This window comes from Pleurodeles waltl, chromosome 11 (genome assembly GCF_031143425.1).
Source record: "Pleurodeles waltl isolate 20211129_DDA chromosome 11, aPleWal1.hap1.20221129, whole genome shotgun sequence".
Taxonomy (NCBI): domain Eukaryota; kingdom Metazoa; phylum Chordata; class Amphibia; order Caudata; family Salamandridae; genus Pleurodeles; species Pleurodeles waltl.
Genome location: NC_090450.1, coordinates 680509283 through 680530100, shown reverse-complemented (window position 1 = coordinate 680530100; position 20818 = coordinate 680509283). Strand labels below are relative to the sequence as shown.

General features: G+C 42.0%; 1 protein-coding gene across 1 annotated transcript in view; it reads right to left on the bottom strand.

Moving 5' to 3' along the window:
* The window catches only part of ANTXR1 (ANTXR cell adhesion molecule 1), a 398881-nt gene that overhangs the window by 257221 nt on the left and 120842 nt on the right, over window positions 1–20818 (bottom strand). The window contains exons 3-6 of the mRNA XM_069214185.1: window positions 9940–10011; window positions 6593–6674; window positions 5553–5586; window positions 3397–3476 (exon numbers count right to left, since the gene is read on the bottom strand). Coding sequence (XP_069070286.1) covers window positions 3397–3476; window positions 5553–5586; window positions 6593–6674; window positions 9940–10011 — 268 coding nt within the window. The remainder of the gene's footprint in view (window positions 1–3396; window positions 3477–5552; window positions 5587–6592; window positions 6675–9939; window positions 10012–20818) is intronic.

Genomic DNA, 20818 nt, shown 5'->3' with positions numbered 1-20818 from the left:
TGTTTGTTGTTGTGGCATTAACATTTCCCCATTGCGGAATTATGCACAAAGTACAATTATTCACTGTGTAAAGTAATTTTAATTTGCCTGTGCAATGACATATTTTTTCACTACTTCTAGAATGCAGAAAGCTCTCCTTCTACACTTCTTAGAAAATTAGAGGCGTTTCCCCCGCCTTCCTTTCTGGGAAAGAGAATTTCTCCAGCCCTTGACTGAAATAAATTTCTATTTCTATGGTGGGAAATGGGTGGGAGGAGTTTTTTGAATAAACTCAAGTGTTTGTGACTGTTCACTAATTCTCAGGCATGGACATGCTTTGATAATGACCACTTCCCACCTCGTGCATGCAATGTATTTGGGATTAATACCACACAATAGGGTAATATTGCTTGGTAATAAAAAATACGACTGCAGGGTCACCCTCAGTCAATGCACTACAGTAATAAATCGAGGCATTTACACTTGTAAATCTAATTTACGAGCCTCAATGGCTTGGTAAATTGGGCCTTATAGTCTTCAAGTTACTAGAAACCCAGATGCATTTATAAATCTTCAACACTAACTGCTTCATTGCCAAAGAGCTAAAGTCGCTAGGTGTTTGGAATAAAACACAGAAGAACATTAGATACATCTCAAGTTGCACCACAGTGCAGACCTGATCAAAATGCTCTTGTACGTCTGCTTAATGACACATATACGCTAATTCTTTGTGGCCCAAACACAGCCATTTTGCCTTATTTTTGGTGTACTAGCCCAACATAGCTGACAGCATGTTAGAATGTGAAAGTAAAAATAAATAATAATGTGCGCTGAGAGAATAAATGATAAATTACCCCAGCAGCACGTTAGAAAAAACGGTACATAAAATCCAGAGTGGGAAGCGGGCAGCTAGAGAAAGAAATAGAAAGCAACAAATGAGCTGAATGTGGTGATTCAGCCAGACTGTGTGCGTGTGTGTGCTATTTTGTGGATGTTCACCCTTGCACCATGATGCAAGGGTACCTGCACTGGTGCTAGGCAGCACATTGTGTGCCTAGGCAGTTGAAGGGGACAGAAATGTGCAATATCTTGCAGATGCAGCACATTTCTGCCCTTTCCCTGTGGCACAGGGCAGCGCAGGAAGGTTACTTGCTGTGCTGCCTTCATCACGGGGCTTGTAAATAAGCCCCCAAATGTGTGCAAAGGGTTGTGAAACAAAAAGTGAATAAGATACCTTTGTAAAAATTGACTAATATCAACAGAATAATGAAAATACATTTCCATTAAGGTTTTATTTTGATCTTGTCAGCTGTTTTCGCTATTTCATTGAGTATGAAAGACTTTCCAAGGCTTGAACATTTTCAGATGGTATTGAGGATTCCATAAGTTTTTGTATTCCATAGTTTTTGCAAAAGAGTCAGAGGAAGTTCCAGCTGCTTTCTTCCAACACGGTTGGCATGGCACAGCTGGAGTATTGCCACACTGCCAGAGTTCAATAGCTGCAGCAGGACACTGCCTCGGGATAGACTCAGAGTGGGACAGAAAGTTGTGCCCAGGCACCAAAATAAAAGTTGTCTCATTGGCGAATTAGATAGATTAAAAAGTGGCCCACATTTGCAAATAAGAGCAGTTTTGAACTTATAAAGACAAGCTGTGTAGGTGGTTTGCAAGGTATGGGCGACTATGCATTTGTGCTTGCTACAGGAAATGTTTGTAGTAAGATCAGAGAAATGAACAGTAAAAACGGCCAGCAGACCTTAAAACAGGCCCACAAACAACCAAAACCAGCCCATACACTGACCCCTCAGATCAGCTGTTTGGGTACCGTCCCATTCTATCTGCCAATTCACCTCTGCTGGAGGAAGGCAATGGAAAGGGTTGAAAGCATAAGAGAAGTTCACAGTGCTTGGGTTTTGCTGTACAGGAGTAACGTATCATAGCTAGCATACATGTAATTTCTTGAATTCATTATCACTAACAAGAGCACTGTTGGGAGGAAATTTACACTGCAGAGTCCTTCTCTTGGACAGCACACTGAGGTTCGGTGCTGGGATGGAGATTACACTGTACGGCCCTGTTGAGAGCCAGCTTCCTTTTTCAGAGCACTGAGGAGAGGGAAATCACATTATTGGGCCACTGTAGAGAGAAACCTGCACCGTGCGGCACTGTGGGGAGGAACAGACTGAACACACTGTGATCCACTGCTGGGAAGGAAGTTACACTGTAGGGACATGCTGGGAGTCAGCGGGCACTCACAGACCACTGCTGAGAAGGGCATTACACCTCAAAGCAATATTGGAAAGGAAGTCAAACAACCTGGGCCCTGATGGGAATGAGCTCATGCTAATCAGGCCATGCCGGAGAACCTCACTATGATTTAGTAATCCTGCACACCTGATGCAGGTGGAAGATTCACAATTTTAAGCCAAAAATGACTTTATTTTAGCATCCTCCATTCCCAAATATGGTCATAGTGATGGTCATTGGTTGAGAATAATTCAAGCATTCCTTCCATCATCTTGTTGTCTGTTGTTTATAGCTGACTCATTCATCAGAAATATACAGTGGGAAATGTCAAACATATAGATTCATAGACACTGGAGTAGTGTTGTTTTCAGCCACTACATTCCATTTATGACAGCAGAAAATCCACTAAAAATGTGGAAATTCTATTAAATATTTAGGAAAGTATTGGGAAATAATGTGTTCCCAGGAGAGGATCAGAGGAGTGCCATTTAAGAATATTGAAAACAGCCAAAAGGCCTTACCTTTGTTGATATTTGCAAATATTCTCGACGATATCTAACCCTAATGGGGCAGTTTATTTTAGTTTTGAAATATTGATTAAAGTCTGCAATAATGGAGGGACACCCTCATTTTTATTGGGTGTAGTGAAATGACTTTCACCATGTTCGTTTTCTACTTGACTTGAACACATTCCACAGAATGTCTGCAGGAGAATCCATAAGTGAAGCGAGAGTATGATTAAAAATCAATGGTTTTCATACATTTCAACATGCATATCTAAGGACTAGAATGAACCCCAAAACTACAAAATCATAAGGGTGATTGTTGATAACTCTTTATATGTAAACAGAATACACTGATTTCCGTGTACAATTGAATGCTAAGGAACAACAGCAGCTACTAAAACTCGTTTCAAGACACTATTGACCATGCAAAAAAATGGCAAAATGATCTACATTTTTACTCTAAAAAAAATTGCCCTTTTTTCTCCTATCGATTTTTTGGGGAAAAACAGACACAATGTATACTCTATCTTGCTAATTCTCTTGGCAAAAATAAAATCCCACCCACACCAAGTCCCACGGTAATCTGAGGAGAACCATCCTCTCTCATTTAACACCATCAAGATCTATCATGTTCGTGGAACTTGGGAGACTGTCCTCACGGTACCTCTCGCTCAGCATAGAAAAACAAGTCCTCGTGCAGTTCTCCATCGGTGAGGGCAATAATGACACTGGCTGTCCTGTAACCTGTTAAGGCAAGGGGATGACACTATGAAGCAGCAATACACCACATGATTAGGACAACAGTGAATACAAAGCAATGCACTGTTTCTGGGATACAGGGTATTGGTGGATAGGAAATGGGTAGCTCGGGAGATGCGAGTGGGTGCAAAGGTTGATCATGTTACAGCAGAATATATGTAAAAAAATCTCGTCTCCCAAAAGGCCTAATACATTTATTTATATTATGTTGCGTGATTTAAGGTATGTGGAAAAAACGGCTTGTTCTCTAGCACGAGGTGAGACTGCTGGAAATTATTAATTAGCAAAAACCATAAGTGCGGGGGTCCAAAGTTTTTCTTAGGAACTTTGGCACTTTTGAGTCCAGGGTTGCCGAATACCAAGGCTGTTAATTTTGCTTTTACCTCGTGCCTCTTTCTTCCACCAGGTGTTGGGTGTTCACTTCCACCAAACACTGGTCACTGTATTTCACTAGTGCAGGTTCTTTTTCATTCCTGCTTTCTACTTTAGTCACGTTCTTCCTTTTTTCTATTCCTCCTTTCTCCCTTTTCTGCCGGCCTCTCTCTCTTGCTCTCGGACAAAGTCTGATCATGAAATATGAGTCCTGGTCACCATAAAAGAGTGCTGCTGCCCTCCACCTGCATTTAACTGCACAAATGAGCCATTGCTGCTTGCTCTTCCCAACCTGGTGGAATAATAGACCTTCCAACTCACACTATACCGCTGTGTGCAGCATAATATTGGCACACTTCATACGGCCACTCGGTGAGGAGCCCATGTACAACTGTGTGCACACAATTAACTAGAAACCTCTGCAGCGGACAGAGTTCCAGCTGTTTGGAGGTTCTGCAAAGCAGTTGTCCATTCTAGGGTGTGAAACCTCCCTAGGACAATGGCGGCAGCCTCACAAGCTTTTTTTTGTGGTTTGAGAGGGTGAAAGCGATGAGTGAAAGTGCCCCAGGATGTGCTAGACAAAAAACCCTGCCTCCTCCAACACCCTGCACCTCCTCACACGATGAAACCATTTCAGAAGCGGGCACGTCTGCAGTAAGGAAAGTAAAGATGCACAAGTTGTATGTTTTTTTAACGTGTCAAACAAGTACAAGCGGTCATTTTGTGAACAAAGCAGCCGCGGCCTGTCCTTTAGGTTTGAGGGGCCACGCCCACCATCTTTTGCCCCTCATGAAGAGTGTCTGTCAGGCTGAGCAAAGGTCAGCCTGACAGACACTCTTCATTTTAGATCAGGCAGCCAGGAGCGAGACGTGCGAATTGCACAAACTCCTGGCTGCCCAAGCTGAACTTTGCTGGGCTGAAGAGGTCACAGGTCCTATGGGCGTGACCTCCTCAGCTCAGCAAAGGTGCCTCAAGGCCCTTCCCCTCAGTGACGAGGGGAAGCGTCCCCGATTGACTTCGACCTGGGCGCTTCAGGTTTAGCCCTGAAGCGCCCAGGGCGAGTGTCAATCAGTAACACCTCGTCACATAGTGGGGAGGGGTCAGAAGTCTCCCTGACCCCATCCCACTCTGTGACGAAGTTGGGACTGCTGTCGACTCTCATTGGCTGACCTAAGGTCAACCAGAGAGGGAAGGTAGCAGTCCCAACTCTCCTGGGACCTCTGAGCTGAAGGTAAGTGTGTGTTTGTGTTTTTTTAAATCAATGTTTGGTGCGTGCGTGTTTGTTTGAATGTTGATGAGTGTTGTGAATGGATGTGCGTGTGTGTGTGTGTGAATGAATAAGTGTGAGTGTGTGTGTGCTCCCTGCCCGCCCCCCTCCCTCCTAAAATTACCGACCGCCACTGGAACAAAGTACATAATGTGAATTGCAGGGCAGTTTTACACAATGCTATTGTGGTTAGGGCTCATGCCCTTCCATGAGTAAAGTGCTTCATTATCCAGTAAACTGAAACTATGTCTTTCACAAGGACATAGCAATCCCTAGCGCTGGGTTATTAGAGGAGTTTACGGGTTCACTCAAGCTGCCGCTTAAGAACACGTTTGTACAAATTGCTTGAAATATATTTATTCATGTGATGAAAGGTACGAAGAACTAATAAAAGAACTTTATATGAAATGGTTGCTCCTTACCTTGGCTGTTTTCATAATAGATCTGCTCGCTTGCCTAGAAGTGAAAGAGAATTCTTATCAATTTTTCAAAACCTTATTTCACATTTACTTTAGTATTTATTTCATGTCTCTCCTCCTCAACCTCAGGTACCCACCATCCCAGACAACAATTTCCATAGCCTTGATTCCAAAATAGGCTTTGCTGGTCAGACTGTCATTTTTAGGAAATCAACTTTCCTCATTTTCAAACTTGCAAACAATATCTCGTACCCAGGATCCGACTGCAAGTCTTCCAGGGTGAGATACTTTTGCCACTTTGTGTTCCTGCATGCTTACTATACTTGTATCTATTGTTGTATGTCTACCATTCTTAGAGCTCTTGTCTCACATAAATATTGTGTCCTAATTCTCATTTACAAAAATATCGTCCCATCCGATGTATATTTTCTAGTATTAACTTCAGTGGAGTTCAGTGGGTAATTTAGGACAAAAATGTATGTCAGACAATATTCTGAAAGAAATATTCTGGTACCATACCATGTCTATTGACTCTCACGCATGACAGAAACAGGTATCACTGATAATGCCAAGGATCTGTGTGACATGTCTTAACTAATATTTTTCTAAAATGTATGAGGGGCTGCAGCTTCCATATGGTGATGTAAGAGAATGGCTTTAGGGAGCCACCTGGTGATGAAGCTCAATTACTGTAAAAGGCGTGGAAAATAATTTCTTGTAACCGTACTGGTAGTATTCTGGCATTTAAAATGCTATTTTGCCTAGAGGATTGAAAATATTGGTACTATTCCTGACTGTACCAGTCTCCCACAGACAGTTTATCTACTTCATGTGTGGCCCTGTGCAGTTCTTGCAGCACTGTCCATGCACATTTTGAAAAACATGCACAAAAATCCTAAATTCTGACAATGTAGGTGACAGCTGATAAGATTAACTGTTAGAATGACAATGAATGTTGCCACTGGTGTGTGAAGGGTGCATGTAGTTGAAACAGCCAATTGCCATCAAATGGAAAGGGGCACATCAGGAAGAGACATACTTACCCTTTGAAAGCCTTCATGCATATAGGTGTCCCCTCCTGGCTGCACTTTATGCAGCTCCTCAAGACCTTCACGAATCTGCTCCCTAGAAGTGAGAAACAGATGTATTATGCAGTAAACATCTGTGTGACCGTCAGACCAGCTTTCAGCTACCACTTGTGCTTCTATTTGATACCTGGACTACAACAGGAAATGTAAAAACAACTCTTAGTACCAGAATGCAAAGTGATATGAGATAAAATGCTTAGGTGAACATGTCATACTTAATGTGGAGTAGCGAAAGCTGTATGAACAGGACTAGTGTAACGAACGGTGACTGCAGTGCAGCCTGAAACCTGTTAGTAGCGGAACAGTCGTTAGGACTGGTCAAGATTGCACATTTCTGAGATTTGATTCTGAGACCTACTAATACAACATTTCGGAGACTTTGCCTCCTGTGAACAATTTGCTGCTATTGGTGAGGTTACTTGGGCTTCAAAACCAATTTAGCCTGTCAAAGAAGTCTGTGCTAGTGTAGCAGAACTCACTAAGCCGTCTCTCTCGGGTGTGTAAACTGCATTAAGGCACAACTGTCCAATGGCATAACCCAAGAGAAAGGGGCGTTCTAATTGAGATAATCACCGGAGAATCAATTTAGGTGCCCAGGCCTTCTTGCAAATCACCACAGGCCGAAGGCTTCTCCAAGATGCCCGAAAGGAAATCCTTTGACCTTAAATGCCATTCTACAATGCAGGATCCCAGGATCTGCTCTGCAGTAGTTTGCCATGTAACTTTGTTGATATAGTCAAGTAAGAAACTTACTCTGCAGCAATCTCTCAGTAGTCAGAGCAAATGACATTAGTTGAAGATGCATTGAATCTCTGAGTAAGGACTGTGACTTATAATTAGGGCTTCCGGTTTTATGATGTTTATTTATTTAACATTTCCATCTGTATTTATCCATACTTATTTTTTGGCAATTTTACTCGTATTTATCCATACTGATTTTGTGGTATGGGAATACGTGGAGTCAAAATGGTACATTTCCACATATATTTAACTGATAAACATGCACTCATTCTCTGATGCCTGTCACGTTTTAGCAAATTCAGCAGCCAAATATAGCAAAACAATACATACACAGGTAAATATTAGCAATTTACTACAAATATATTTAACATATGCCTTTATTTAATGATATATTAATCTGTTTTTTAAATCCCCATGCTGTCTGTCTGCTCATGTGTCATCTTGGAAATCACAACAGACAGAATGGAGCGTAACTCATTGGAAGCAGAATTTTCAGTATTTTTCCACTTTTAAAAATAAATACAGGCAGGAAACACATTGATTTCTGTCTGTATTTATCCGTAAAAATCAGTAAAAATGGAAAACTGGGAGCCTTTCTTAGAATTCTTCCCGTCCCACAGATTCTCTGCTCCACTCTCCAAACACATGTGCTTTTCATATACACACTTAAAACAAGGGATTTTCTGAATGACTCTTTCAAATTGCCACAACTTTGCACTTATTTGTCATGACCAAATAGTGTTTGGCACATGCCTACATTTGATAAAGTGAGTGCATTTGCCCCTAATCATGTTATTGTTAATGTATACGGAATGCAATCTTTTTTAGCTGTGAGTTTGAGATATGTTGTGCTGTGAGGTGGGTATTGGCATGCTGTGATTAGTTGGTGTGTTATTTTGTCTGAGAGGTGTTGAAAGTGGGTGTAATTATGCATGGTCTGTGTATTAAGTGTGTTGATATATTGTGTTATGCAAGTATGCAAACGATATAGCTATTTGGGTGTAATGGGGTGCAGATGTCTGATGCATAGGTACTGGCATAGTCACTGAGTTATGGGTGTTGCTGGCTAATTACTGACTAGAGTATGTCTGGATGGACTGTATATGGTGTAAATTTCTATACTGTAGGCTAGTAGTGAATATTGTGTGGTGGTTATCATATGGGGAGGGGATGTATGAGCAGTGGCGTGCGGATTCTGGAATGCGAGATGTGTGTGTGACTCAGCCTTGACATAGCTGTCACATTCTACAGTTTGCCAACAATACAAGCTTTGCCAGGTTGTTTTTAAATACGTTGTTTTTCAATCAAAAACTTTTATTATATTTGTCAGTTCACAAAAAAATGTAACATCCTTATCATAACAGATTCCTTGTGCAATCTAATGCAAGTGTTGCCACTAGAGGCAGTCTCGTCTGTATGTTTTTTCCCAATTTTCTAGGCAGGCTTGGGCATTCTATGCCACTCCATTCTGGCACTCAATGCCCCTCCACTCTACTCTACGCCACTCAACTTTACAATACTCTACTCCACTCTATGCCATTCTGCTCTCCTACACTACTTCACTCTATGCCACTCCACTTTATGACAATCTACTCCTCTCTATGCTACTCTACTCTGCAACACTCTACTCCACTCTACACAACACCCTAAACGCCACTCCACTCTGCTCTAAACCACTCCACAATTCTTTATGCTACTCCACTCTACAACACTCTACTCCACTCTGACACTTCATTATACTCTATACCACTCAACTCTACTCCACTGTATGCGTTTCACTCTATAACACTCTTCTCCCTCCACGACACTCCATACCACTCTATACCACTCAACTCCAAGACACTCCACATCACTCTACTCTACACCACTCTATGTCACTCCACGACTCTCAACACAACTCCATAACACTCCACTCTTCTCCACTTTATGACACTCCACTCTACTTTACCCCACTAACTTCACACTAAACAGCAGCTACGCTGGTGTACAACATGGCTAAAACATATTGGCAAAGCCAATTTCTCTCGGATAGTTGAGGACTATCGGCTTTTCCAATGATTGTTTACAGGATACTTTCTATTTAGCCCTATTTAGGACTTTTTCCTGCAAAATTGAGGAATTACAAAAAGTGATTTTCAACACAGTGGTTTGACTACCCTATTTTTTAAATTTAATTTGAATTATAAAAAAAAATCATAACGTAACGTTTAAAGAACAATCTGATCACTGAATTTTTAGAAAGAGATCTTTTTTCTTTAATTACGTGTGCCAGGATCCTAAATTGAGGTTAGTAAATGATGACACATGAAACTGAGAATAGGATTGTGCATAACGAACATTTCCTTCATAATCTAATCTGCTTCATCTTGATTTAAGGTGGAAGAACACGTTTTCTAAAAAAAAGAGGATACCACAAGCTGACCTATCTACCTAATTTCTAGCACTAGCTCAGGTGTATGAACTCTGACAGCAGTTCAGTGTGTGCGATGTGAATCTCATAACATGCCAGATCTCAAAATGGCTCACACATTATAGACAATATTCCTTTGATGGGCACTCACCTGTCTTCAGTCAGCCTCATGAGGATGGACCCTCGGGTCGAAAACACAATGAATGACATCCTGAGCTGTGGACTGAAAACACAGGAGAAAACAAGAATTATAAATCGGAAGTGCATACACTCATCTGCTATATCGTCTTTGTCAAGTAGTCTCAACCCTTTTACTCGTGTTTCCCACTTTGGTCTGAACGGGAGGTAAATGTGGACGATTTCTAAATAGGCCATTGCCTTTCAAAGGCAGATAGTGCAGGTAGGGCAGGGCTAGAGTACTGCCTCTTTTATGCTGCCCGTCTCCTGCCTGTTCCAGGACCACCATTTAAAGAATCCGGAGAAAGAAGAGTGTGGGTGACCTGTTTATCAGTGCGGAGCAGCGGTGTAGGAAGGGACATGCCAAGCCACAGAGAGAAATAAGGGAGCTTTGAAATCACACAGCAGTAGCAGACATGAACGCTCAGGGTCGCCTGTGAGGTCATTGTACTGACCATGCCTTACTTACCTCATTTTCTTAATTAAGCAGGTCAGCATTTAGTTTGATACTGAAACTATTGCAGCAAGAATTTAGTTTACTTATATTTCAGCTATATTCTCCGAGCTCCACTTTTCTGAATAAAGGGGGATGCTTTGATTTTCAAGACTTTTTTGGAGAATGTTAGATGCAAGATACTAACTATAAGAAATGATATTCATGGGTCAATATAGTGTTTTTCTTGTTTACCGCTGTAAAGCCATTTGGAACAAGCATTGGCATAGAGAATCGGTCTCAGATTTAACATTTGTTTCCCAATCTATTTAATTTGCTAATAGTTATTTCCATTGGCATTTAAAAAAAATGAAATTGGAAACTGGTACGTCATGACTCATGGACATATGTCATGATGTGCCAGATGATATCATGGATTTTTTTCCTCACAAAGAAAAAATCAGTCTAAGATGGCTGTTGGTGTATCAGGAAACATGAGCACATGTGGGTGGCCATCTTGCAGAGTTTTTTTTATGACTAACATAATTCCAAAATAGCCACTAATGCATTACAGTTAATGGGTGGGCTGGTGCGGCCATCTTGCAATTGTTTTTGAGTTGGCAAAGCATTAGATGGTGGGCACCAATGTTTACATATCCGTGGTGACATGAAGGAGGGAATTAAGCCAACAGGAGAAAGAGTAAAAAATAGTGATGCACTCTAAAAATGACTTTCCTCACGTCAGCCATGGAATGATACAAGTCAACCAATCAGAAATAATGTATAGAAATAATATTCCAGAGCTGGGGAAAAGACAAAAATAGAATGGAAGGCCAGGGAACTGTCATTGACCAAAAAACAACTATCCAGGCTTGAAGAAAGGGCTGACCAGAAGTCCACTCCATGTTGATCGTATTGCAGACAATAAGCCTTTTACGAAACACACCTAAAGCTGCCTGTGAGACCTAAAAACAAGCTTAGAGAAAACACACTATTCCACAATCCCGTGCTTTGAGCAAATAAATGCTGTTTGCTTATCAAGGAAGCACCTACTAGCTATGTAAACAACAGACTGAACTCATGCTAGATCAATGTGTTGCTTAAAATGTCTTCGAAGTAGAACCAACAACTCTCCTTTCTGCAACTGACATTTGTGCTATATGACACAAATGTTAATAGTGAAGACCTCACAAACACAAAATAGCAGGTTCCCTTATTGTAGATGACATTTAGTGCACTTCCAAAAGGTTCAATACAGTTACAATAAATGTATAAAGCTAGGTCAGCATTTGTGATTCCTTATGTGAATAGGTAGCTGACCTCGGCTTGAAATGTGGATTCCTGGATGTATGAAATTGTGTGATACTGTCCAAACAACCTCAAGCCTCACATGAAGATTTGAGAGTGCATTAGGTTGTTAAAGTTGCAGTGTGCAGTGAGCACCATACAATTTCATGCTTTTATTCATACCGAACCAGTACCAAGCACTTAACTCCTCCTGGTTGTGGATGTTTGTTTTTCTCTAAAGAAACCTCCGAACAGTGATCTAGCATTTAAGATAGCTGCTGTTTCTTTACATTTTCATTTACCTGTGCTAGACCGCGGTAAACGGAGGTCTTATTGACAGGTGGATTCTCGTACCTTATTTAACTTCATGTGATGCACTTTCGTACTGGCACATCCTCAAGTCTGAGAACAATCTCCTCCCTAGGCAGTGGTTCAATGCTATGTAACAGGGCCCCCACAAAACAAATTGAGAGTTCCTCATCACTACTCAACCTAAGCATACAATCTTGTACCACTCCAAAAAGAACTCTCCCTCCCACCATCATCACCCTCGCGCCGCATACAGCCAATTATTCTGTCGAATAATCAGAGAACACAGGTGCCACTTGTTCCCTCTCTTTTGATAGAGCCTCTAAATGAAAAAATAGGCAGAAAGCAAAACATTAAAGACGAATGACGTCATATGCCTTTTTTATGATTGCGATCCATGTGGTGGAAATACAATGAATACATTGGTTTAATCAAGTCTGATTCAGAATGAACTATAACAAGTCTTCAAGCAAAACTATCTCAAAATATGAGATCGCTAGTCACAAATTGGCTGCAGTCCATGGTTTCAATAGAGGCGAGACAAAATAAATGTTTAGGGGTACACATACCAGCAAACTGCAATGACTTCTTTAATTACAATCCCTCAGCGCTACTAAACCCTCTGTATCAAGATTTAGCGAGATTTGGAAGCAGGGAGGTTTCATGGTTTGGTAGAATAAATTCTACAAAAATGAGCTTTCTATCTCGACTCCTCTATAGCTTTCAAACGATCCTCATCAACATCCTAACTGACACCCTCATGACAATTCAACAAAATCAGCTAAACTTTGTTGAGATCAAGAATCGCTCAGCAGTTTTAACTGGTCTGCTTATGATGAGAAACTAGCCAGCGAGATATTGAGTGTTGCACCCTGGAAGCCCTTCTGAAACCAGCGCTCTAATGAAAGACCAGCCCTGGGCAGGTGCCATAGTTCTTAAGAGAGCAACATCAACCTACTGCACCCATGACCATTTACTTTGTTACCTCCTTGATAAGCATAAGATACACAACACCTAAACACTGGAGGGTTACTGCGCACTCCAACCTCAAACTTGTTTCCTTCACCTCTATTCCAAGCCTTTCAAATCCGATCAGATTAGACACAAAAGTGGTCCATCGGTAAAGTCAGCTTTTTCTGCTACTTTTGGGACAACTGCATGCAGGAGACATTTTAAGATCCTGAGTCCCATAGGGATGCCTTCAGACCTAACAAAAAAGAAGAATACCAAAATATGCAGCTGAGGCACTGGATTGCTCAAGAGAGCTGAGCAGAGGAAGGGAAAGAGGGCAGGAACTAAACGGGAACAATACGTCACCCCAAAACACCAAGACAAGGTGATACCTGTCCTAAGTAGAGCAGGAAACTTGAGGAACTACACCGACTCACAAAACAGGAAAAAATACCTTGTAGGTCTGGCATGAATGGAGTCATGGATCAACAACTGTTCCAGAGGTAAACCCCACCACGCCCAAAAAAATGCCTCAAATGGAAGGGAAAAGTACATAAAATATATTTACGCTGATAACTCACACTGGTGCACCTATGAACAAGTGATCAACAAATGTTGATAGGTGATGTGAGCAAATCTTCCCAATGGTGGACATGTCAGATGAAAAAAGCATTCTGGTAAAATTCTGGCACACATCAAAGTCATGGCAGAGAGCCAGTTCCTTTTGTTCCACTGGGGGATGTGAGGAGGATAACAACTAAATAGAATTCTCTAGTGAGAAAACTGATTTCTTACCTCCTCCTGCTGCCCTCTTGGCATTCACCCATAAGTGGAAAGGGGGCGGGATCCAGCCCAGCTTTAAGTTAGCCGCCTGGTGGACACTGCTGTGGCCTTTATTTGATATGAAGACACTGATGGCTTGCATTAGTGACAAAGTGGGTACATTTGAAACAATAAGGGGCCCGTTCTTTGCCTATACGAAGAGGCAGTCTGTGGCAAGAGTTTACCCATTCACTCCAAATTCTTTTACATCTGCCAATGTCCAGTTTTCTACTGAACCCCATTAACAAACCTTCCCTTGACCATGCCTAGGAAATCTCAGAGTATGAAGCTTTTAGCCAATGATGGATGATATGTATTCACCTGCTGTTTCCAAACATTAATACGTTTCGTTCAGTCTCCAAATAAAGTTGTTAAAATTAATCCTCAATTTTAGTGGGAGTGGTCAGTGTCTATAGCCCTTTTTATCCACAGTAGGTGTTGGCCTACTGTCCGTATCTGGAGTCTTCTATTATTAAATTATAGTAATGCTGTAGCCTGCTTTCTGAGTCAGGTAAACCCGGGTTATCAACAGCGTGATTGTAGGTTCCAGAATATTGTGGTTTAAGTATTGACATGCAGAAATATCATTACCAGAATTTCGACTAATAGGATATTGTGAAAGTAAGTATATAAAGATAAATATGGCTTTACCATACTTAATTCTATAATTAAGTACTTTGAAGAGATGTAAATGTTTTATGGTACGTAGATGAGAAATATATGATGATAAACCTTGTTTACCAATATGTATTTTCCTTTTCCATAGTCTAGTTGTCATTGCAGCAAGACTTAGCATCCTGCCAATTTCTGGTGACCCTGGTTTTAACGAAAGTGGGGTTTTGGCCTGATGCCAGTGTCAGGAGCTCCTCTGTTTAATAATGACAATGGGTTCCAGCTGCGATCAGTTCCTGAAGCCCTTTTTGGCTTTAATGAAATAAGGCTTTTGGCCTGCTGGCAGGTGTGGGACCTCTACACTGGGGACCATGAAGAGGTGGAACTCCAGGCACCAGAGGGGCTTTAAAAGTGGCTAGTGAGCCAACACTCTAGCCGACTGGGGGCGATTGACTGTTTACAAAACAAAAGGAGAACGTAAATTAGAGAAGAGAATACATTCTGTCAGAAAAGTGCATATTGCAGCGTTTACAGTATTTATTATCTCCGAAGAAATATTTTTTTTTTCATGCGGAGGACTTTGTGTTGGGAGTTTGGAGGTGGCATGTGGTGCGTGGGTGATGATAGATTTGATGGTTTGCTGCCCCTGTCTCTTTCTGCCCTTCTCCCATGCTGTCTTCTGCTTTGGTGCCCATCACCCAGCTATTACCTACTTTGCCCTCACTTGCTGCCACTTACCCCGCTGTCCCTCCCTACTTGCCCCCCCCCCTTGTTTGATTGTTACAGTGCATTTCTACTTATGTTGAAAGGCACAACTACAAAACAATGTTTCTTCAAAACAACCAATGTTTTGCAACCAGAACAATTTAAAGTATGCGCAGGCCAAAAGAACAACTTGTTTTAATAACATGTGGCACTAATAAGAGCGCGTGAGGCCTCTAGAGTTTAGTTGAGGCTTTGCTATCTGGTACAGGGTCTACACTATAGAAGCCCTCGAGCATGGAACAGCAGCGTACTTTTACAGTCGTTTACTGGTTTGGCTTAATATCCTCTTCCATAAGCTCTGATCCAGCGACTCGTGTACAGTCCTAGAATGCCCTATTCGCTATTAAGAACCATATAGCACATGTTATTCCTTAGACACATCTTGAAATGTTCAAGGCTCAAATATTCCCCCTTTCCAGCTCAGGTGATCAGGAAATGTGCCTTACTGGTTTATTATTTTACTTCTCAAGCTGTCCCTGTGTTTTTTTCAGGTTGTGTGTTAACAAGTCCCTTGGAGGTGGTTCTTAAACTGGGGTCTGTAACATCTGCCGAAGCAGTCTGCTATTGTTTGTACATTAAATGATTGTAGAAGATCAATAAAGTAATAGACATACAAAAAATAACATTTTAAAATGTAAAAGGCTCTGCAAATGTGAAGGAATTTGAAATTGGAGGCTAAAATGTGAGTTGGTATCTTTATCTTGATTCACTAGAGCAGCACAAGCACAGCAAACAACATCTGGTATGGATGACTCTTGGCCTCAATTGAAGCACAGGTGGGCGCTGACAAAAAGTGAGCAGGCTTTAGAAGCAAAAGAAGGCAAGGTAGTATGCTAAAGTCTAGCATTTCACTTTGTTTTTTAGAAATAAAACTACATGTTGAAAAGTTCAAACTTTCACAGTAAAATGAAGATGTTTCCATATATTGTGTTGGTGCGGCCTCCTTTGCCATTCATATCTCATGCTCTTTTATTGGTCAAAGTATGATGATGAAAAGCAAGTCTAGTTCACCAAAAGGGGTGCCTGTGTTTGCCAGCTTCAGCCACAGGCACAAGTTACGATTTACCTAGGTCCATTGGAAGCCAGCAAAGTGTTTTGGAGCCGGTGTTATGTATTTGCTTTTTAGAGGTGTATGTCTAGTATCCATGTTCTACTGACGTCTTCACCTCTGGATCTGGAATCTAAGGAGATCTGTGTAGATGACCTTACATTAGTCCATCCTTGACAGCACCAGTAGTCTTGTAAGCTTCATTTTAAATGGGAGAGTTTGTGACTGTCATCTTGTATAAACACAGATGAACATTCAACTCTTGACTACTGCCTTGACATGGACTATGAAGGCATGTCAGTGTGCAACAGAGCTCCAGATGCTGTTTGCTGTGACTGTGAAAGGAGGGATGTTGATCTTAACCACAGCTCTCTTTTTGATACTTTAAGTAAAGATACCTTTACATCCTACAGGAATAATAGGTACCAAACATTCAGAGATGTTCTGTCTCACCAATCCTTCCCACACTCTATTATGGTTCTGCATATCATTTATGTATCATTGGAAAGGAAGGGATGTGCTCTTAATGTTTGTGTTAGAGGCACGTGGACTCGTTTTTTCCAATAAATAAATCAGTTTGGTTTAGAGCTTTTCCAATTCACTTTTAAGAAAAGCGATGCTCAGTTCACACATTTGTTATGTTTTTACAAGCGGTACCAAAGGACCAGCAAAAATTGTTATACTTTAGTTTCTTCCAGCTCTTGATCGATTATTAATACACTTTACCAACTTCAATACATCCTTGACGATTGCTACTTGCGATTTAGCCTAATCACGGGACTGTGATCCAAGGAGGAAGCCTGGAAAATTAATCCCGGGGAATAAAGTAGAGCTGTCTCTTCTAGTGAAATTTTTCAGTGGCTTTTGGCGCTTTGGATAGATAGAAGTAGCCATGGACCTGGTCTGTAAAATTATGACTCACATCATTATTATTTCCCTGTGGACTCCCTTTCTTTGATTTAACATCATTGTGACCACTCATAGGAAAGTATTATATTTCTTTATCCTACATGCTTTTTGTTCGCTGTCATGGTATGGGCCTACCCCCTGAGTTCCAACCACTTTCCTACATAGGCAGCATGCCTATCTTTCTGGACTTTTCGCCCTGTAGAATGTTTAAGGCATGAGAATTCTTTTTTTTTACATCTAACTTCATGAGGGAATATCTCAGTAAAATGGCGAGTACACATACAAAAGACTGGATTATACCATTATAGGGCCAGTGGTATGATAAAACAGGTGAATGTGATGATTAAGGAATACATCAGACTTAATGGTGGAACAAGTGGCTGTTAGAAATTGGGTCTCTAGTTAGCAGAGGTATGCACCCTTTTCAAGTAAGGACCACAATCCTAGTCAGGCTAAGTCACAACCCCGCCTAAATTAACTTGTGCTCACCCTTTGGTAACTTGCCACAGAGTGAGGAGGCTTAAATTAATTAAAAGGCAATGTGTAATGTATTTGTGCAATAACTCATACAGTAACACAGTGAAAACACCACAAAAGACTTCACACCAGGTTAGAAAAATATATAATGATTTTATCACAAAATCAAGCCCAGAACAACAGAAATCCTATATGTAACGTTGAGTTATGGTTTTTTAAATAATAAATGCAAAATAGTGCTATGCGTACATTAGTACTCTTTGGGGTTACTTTAGATCGTGATGGACGAGGGTAAAGTCAAAGTTCAGGCTGACCACTATGGAGCGCAGGCTGGCTACAGGGCCCACACAGGCCTCAGCGAGCAAAGTACCTTTCCTGGTTGCAGCAGCGAGATGCGAGGCGAGCTGCGTTGATTGTGTCCTCGCACAGAGGGGGATGCGTTGATCTGTCTCATACAGTGATGGTGATGTGCTGGTTCGGAAGACAAGTGTTGGAACCAAGATGCATTGGTTCTGAAGTGTGATGAGCTGGTATTTTCCACCCAGTTGAACGGTGCGTTGATCTCTGTAGAGTGCTGCGGAGGCAAAGCACGGTTCCGATGCGTAGGGTTCTCAGGCAATGTGGCGAATCCAAGACTGATGCACGATTTGACTCCTGCAACCGGATCAATATCCCAGTTCTGCTACACGCAGACAGGAGGTGTGTTGAATTCTGTGTGGTAAGTCTCTGGGTCCACTTCAGTGAACCAGGCACAAGAGCAGGTATAGGATCTTTGATGTCCCTGAGTCTCAAGCAACAGGAGGCAAGCCAACAAGCCTTTGGAAAACACTTATGGTGCAAGGCAGAATCCAACTCTCCCTCAGTAGGGTCAGAGAGCAGGAGGCAGCAGGACAGTACAGCAGAAAAACAGTCATTCCAGGTCAGTAGTCTAGCAGAATAACAGTCCTTCTGACAGAGTCAAGTTGTAGCTCCAGAAGTATCTGATGTAGTGGGGTCAGAGTACCTAGTTGTGCCTTTTAAGTAGGGGACACTCTAAAGAAGGGTCTTTGAAGTGCACAGAGGCCCTTTCTTTCCGGTCCTGGCTCCAAGCTATCAGTAGGTAGCAATCAGCCCTTTGAGTCAGAACAGGGAGTCCCTATTGAAATGTAAGTGTTAGTTCCCCTCCCTCTTCCTGCCCAGGAAGAGCTATGAGAATGCAGTTGTATACAGATGAGTGCTGAGACACACCTAACCTTCCTGTGTTTGTGGCTGTCTAGAGGGAATGCACAAAGTGTAGCTGTCACCTACCCCAGACATGTATTGAAGGCAGGCTGAAAGGCACACAGAGCAGTAGGAGAAGAGAAATGATCACTATCTAAAAGTGGCATTTAAAAAAAAAATAATGTTAAATCTGCCATTACCAGTAAAGTTGATTTATCATTACCATTCCAATGATTTAAAACATGATGCAGCTACTCCTTTCTGATCAAGAAATACAGCTTAAAAGTATAATAAGGAATTCACTCTGCTGGCATATGAGAGGAGTAGGCCTCACAGAAGTGAAAAATGACTTTGGAAGTTTTTCACTACCAGGATATGTAAAACTTAAAAGTACATTCTCTGCCTTTTAAACATAATGAATCCTGCCCTATGGGTCACATAGGGACCACTTTAGGGGTGACATTTGTAATAAAAGGGGAGTTTAGGGCTTTGCAAGGTGGTTTCGAATGCCAAGATGAGTTGGCAGTAAACTGCGTACAAAGTTCCTGCAATGGCAGACCTAAGACATGATTAAGGCCTATTTATGTGGGTGGCACAACTAGTGCTGCAGGCCCACTAGTAGCATTTAATTTACAGGTCCTGGGCACATGTAGTACACTTTACTAGGGATTCATATATAAATTAAATATGCCATTTGGGTAGTAGCCAATATTAACATGTTTGGGGGTGAGAGCACAGGCTCTTTAGCACAGATCAGAAGTGGTAAAGTGTGTAGAGTCCTAAAACCAGCAAAAAAGAGGTCAGAAGACTGGAGGGAGGCAGACAAAAAGTTGGGGGAAGACCACCCTAAGGCTGTTAAGTCTAACCTGTGTCCCTCCAGCTGAAAGTGGGGGGAACTATCCAACCCCTTGAAAGCTCTCTTCACTAAAGCAGAAAAATCTGGAGAAACTATCAGCATAGGCGTGGCCTGTCCCTGGACGATGTTTCACCGTAAAGTCCATTCCTTATAGAGAGATGGACCACGTCAAGAATTTGTGATTTTCACCCCTCACCTGCATGAGCCTTCTGAGGAGTCCGTGGTCAGTCTGAACCTGGAAGTGAGTCCCCAACAGGTAGGGTCTCAGCTTCTTCAGTGCCCAAACCACAGCAAAAGCTTTCTTTCAATGGCACTCCACCTCTGTTCACGTGGAAGTAACCACCTACTAATTAAGGCTACTAGTTGCTCTAGGCCCTCCTCATTCAGCTGTGCTAACACTGCCCCTGTGCCATGCTCTGAAACATCTGTCTGCATGATGAATTCATTGAAGAAGTCAGGGACCTTGAGCACCGGTGCTGTGCACATGGCTTCCTTGAGAGAATCAAAGGCTTTCTGATAAGCCTCTTTCCAGATCATCAATTTGGGCTGCTTCTTTAAAGTCAGCTCAGTAAAGGAGGCAACCATGGTGCCAAATCCCTTAACAAATCTTCTGTAGTGGGTTTTAGGCGGTTGCCAGGCCATGACTGTTTCAATCTTGACTTGGAGGGGCTGCACCTTGCCTCCACCTACCAGGTGTCCCAAATACACAACGGAACCCTGCCCAGTCTGGCACATGCTGGCTTTGATTGTCAGGCCTTCCTGTTGCAGGGCCTAAAGCACCTCATAGAGGTAATGCAGGTGTTCCTTCCATCTGGAACTGTAGATGGCAGTGTTGTCTAAATAAGCAGGACAGAAAGCCTCCTTGCCAGCCGGGACCCTGTTAACCGACTGTTGGAGGGTAGCAAGGGCATTCTTCAAACCAAAGGGCATCACACATAATTGGTAATAGCCCTCTGGGGTTGAGAATGCTGACCTCTCTTTGCCCCCCTCAGTCAGAGTGATTTGGCAGTACCCTGACGTCAAGTCAAAGTACTGAGGAATTTGACAGTGCCTAGCCTGTCAATAAGCTCATCAGTTTTGGGGTTGGGGTATGCATCTAACTTGGTGACAGAATTGAGGCCTCTGTAGTACATACAGAACTACCGAACCAGAGTTCTGGTTTGGTGCCTGGTGGGTCTGCCTTT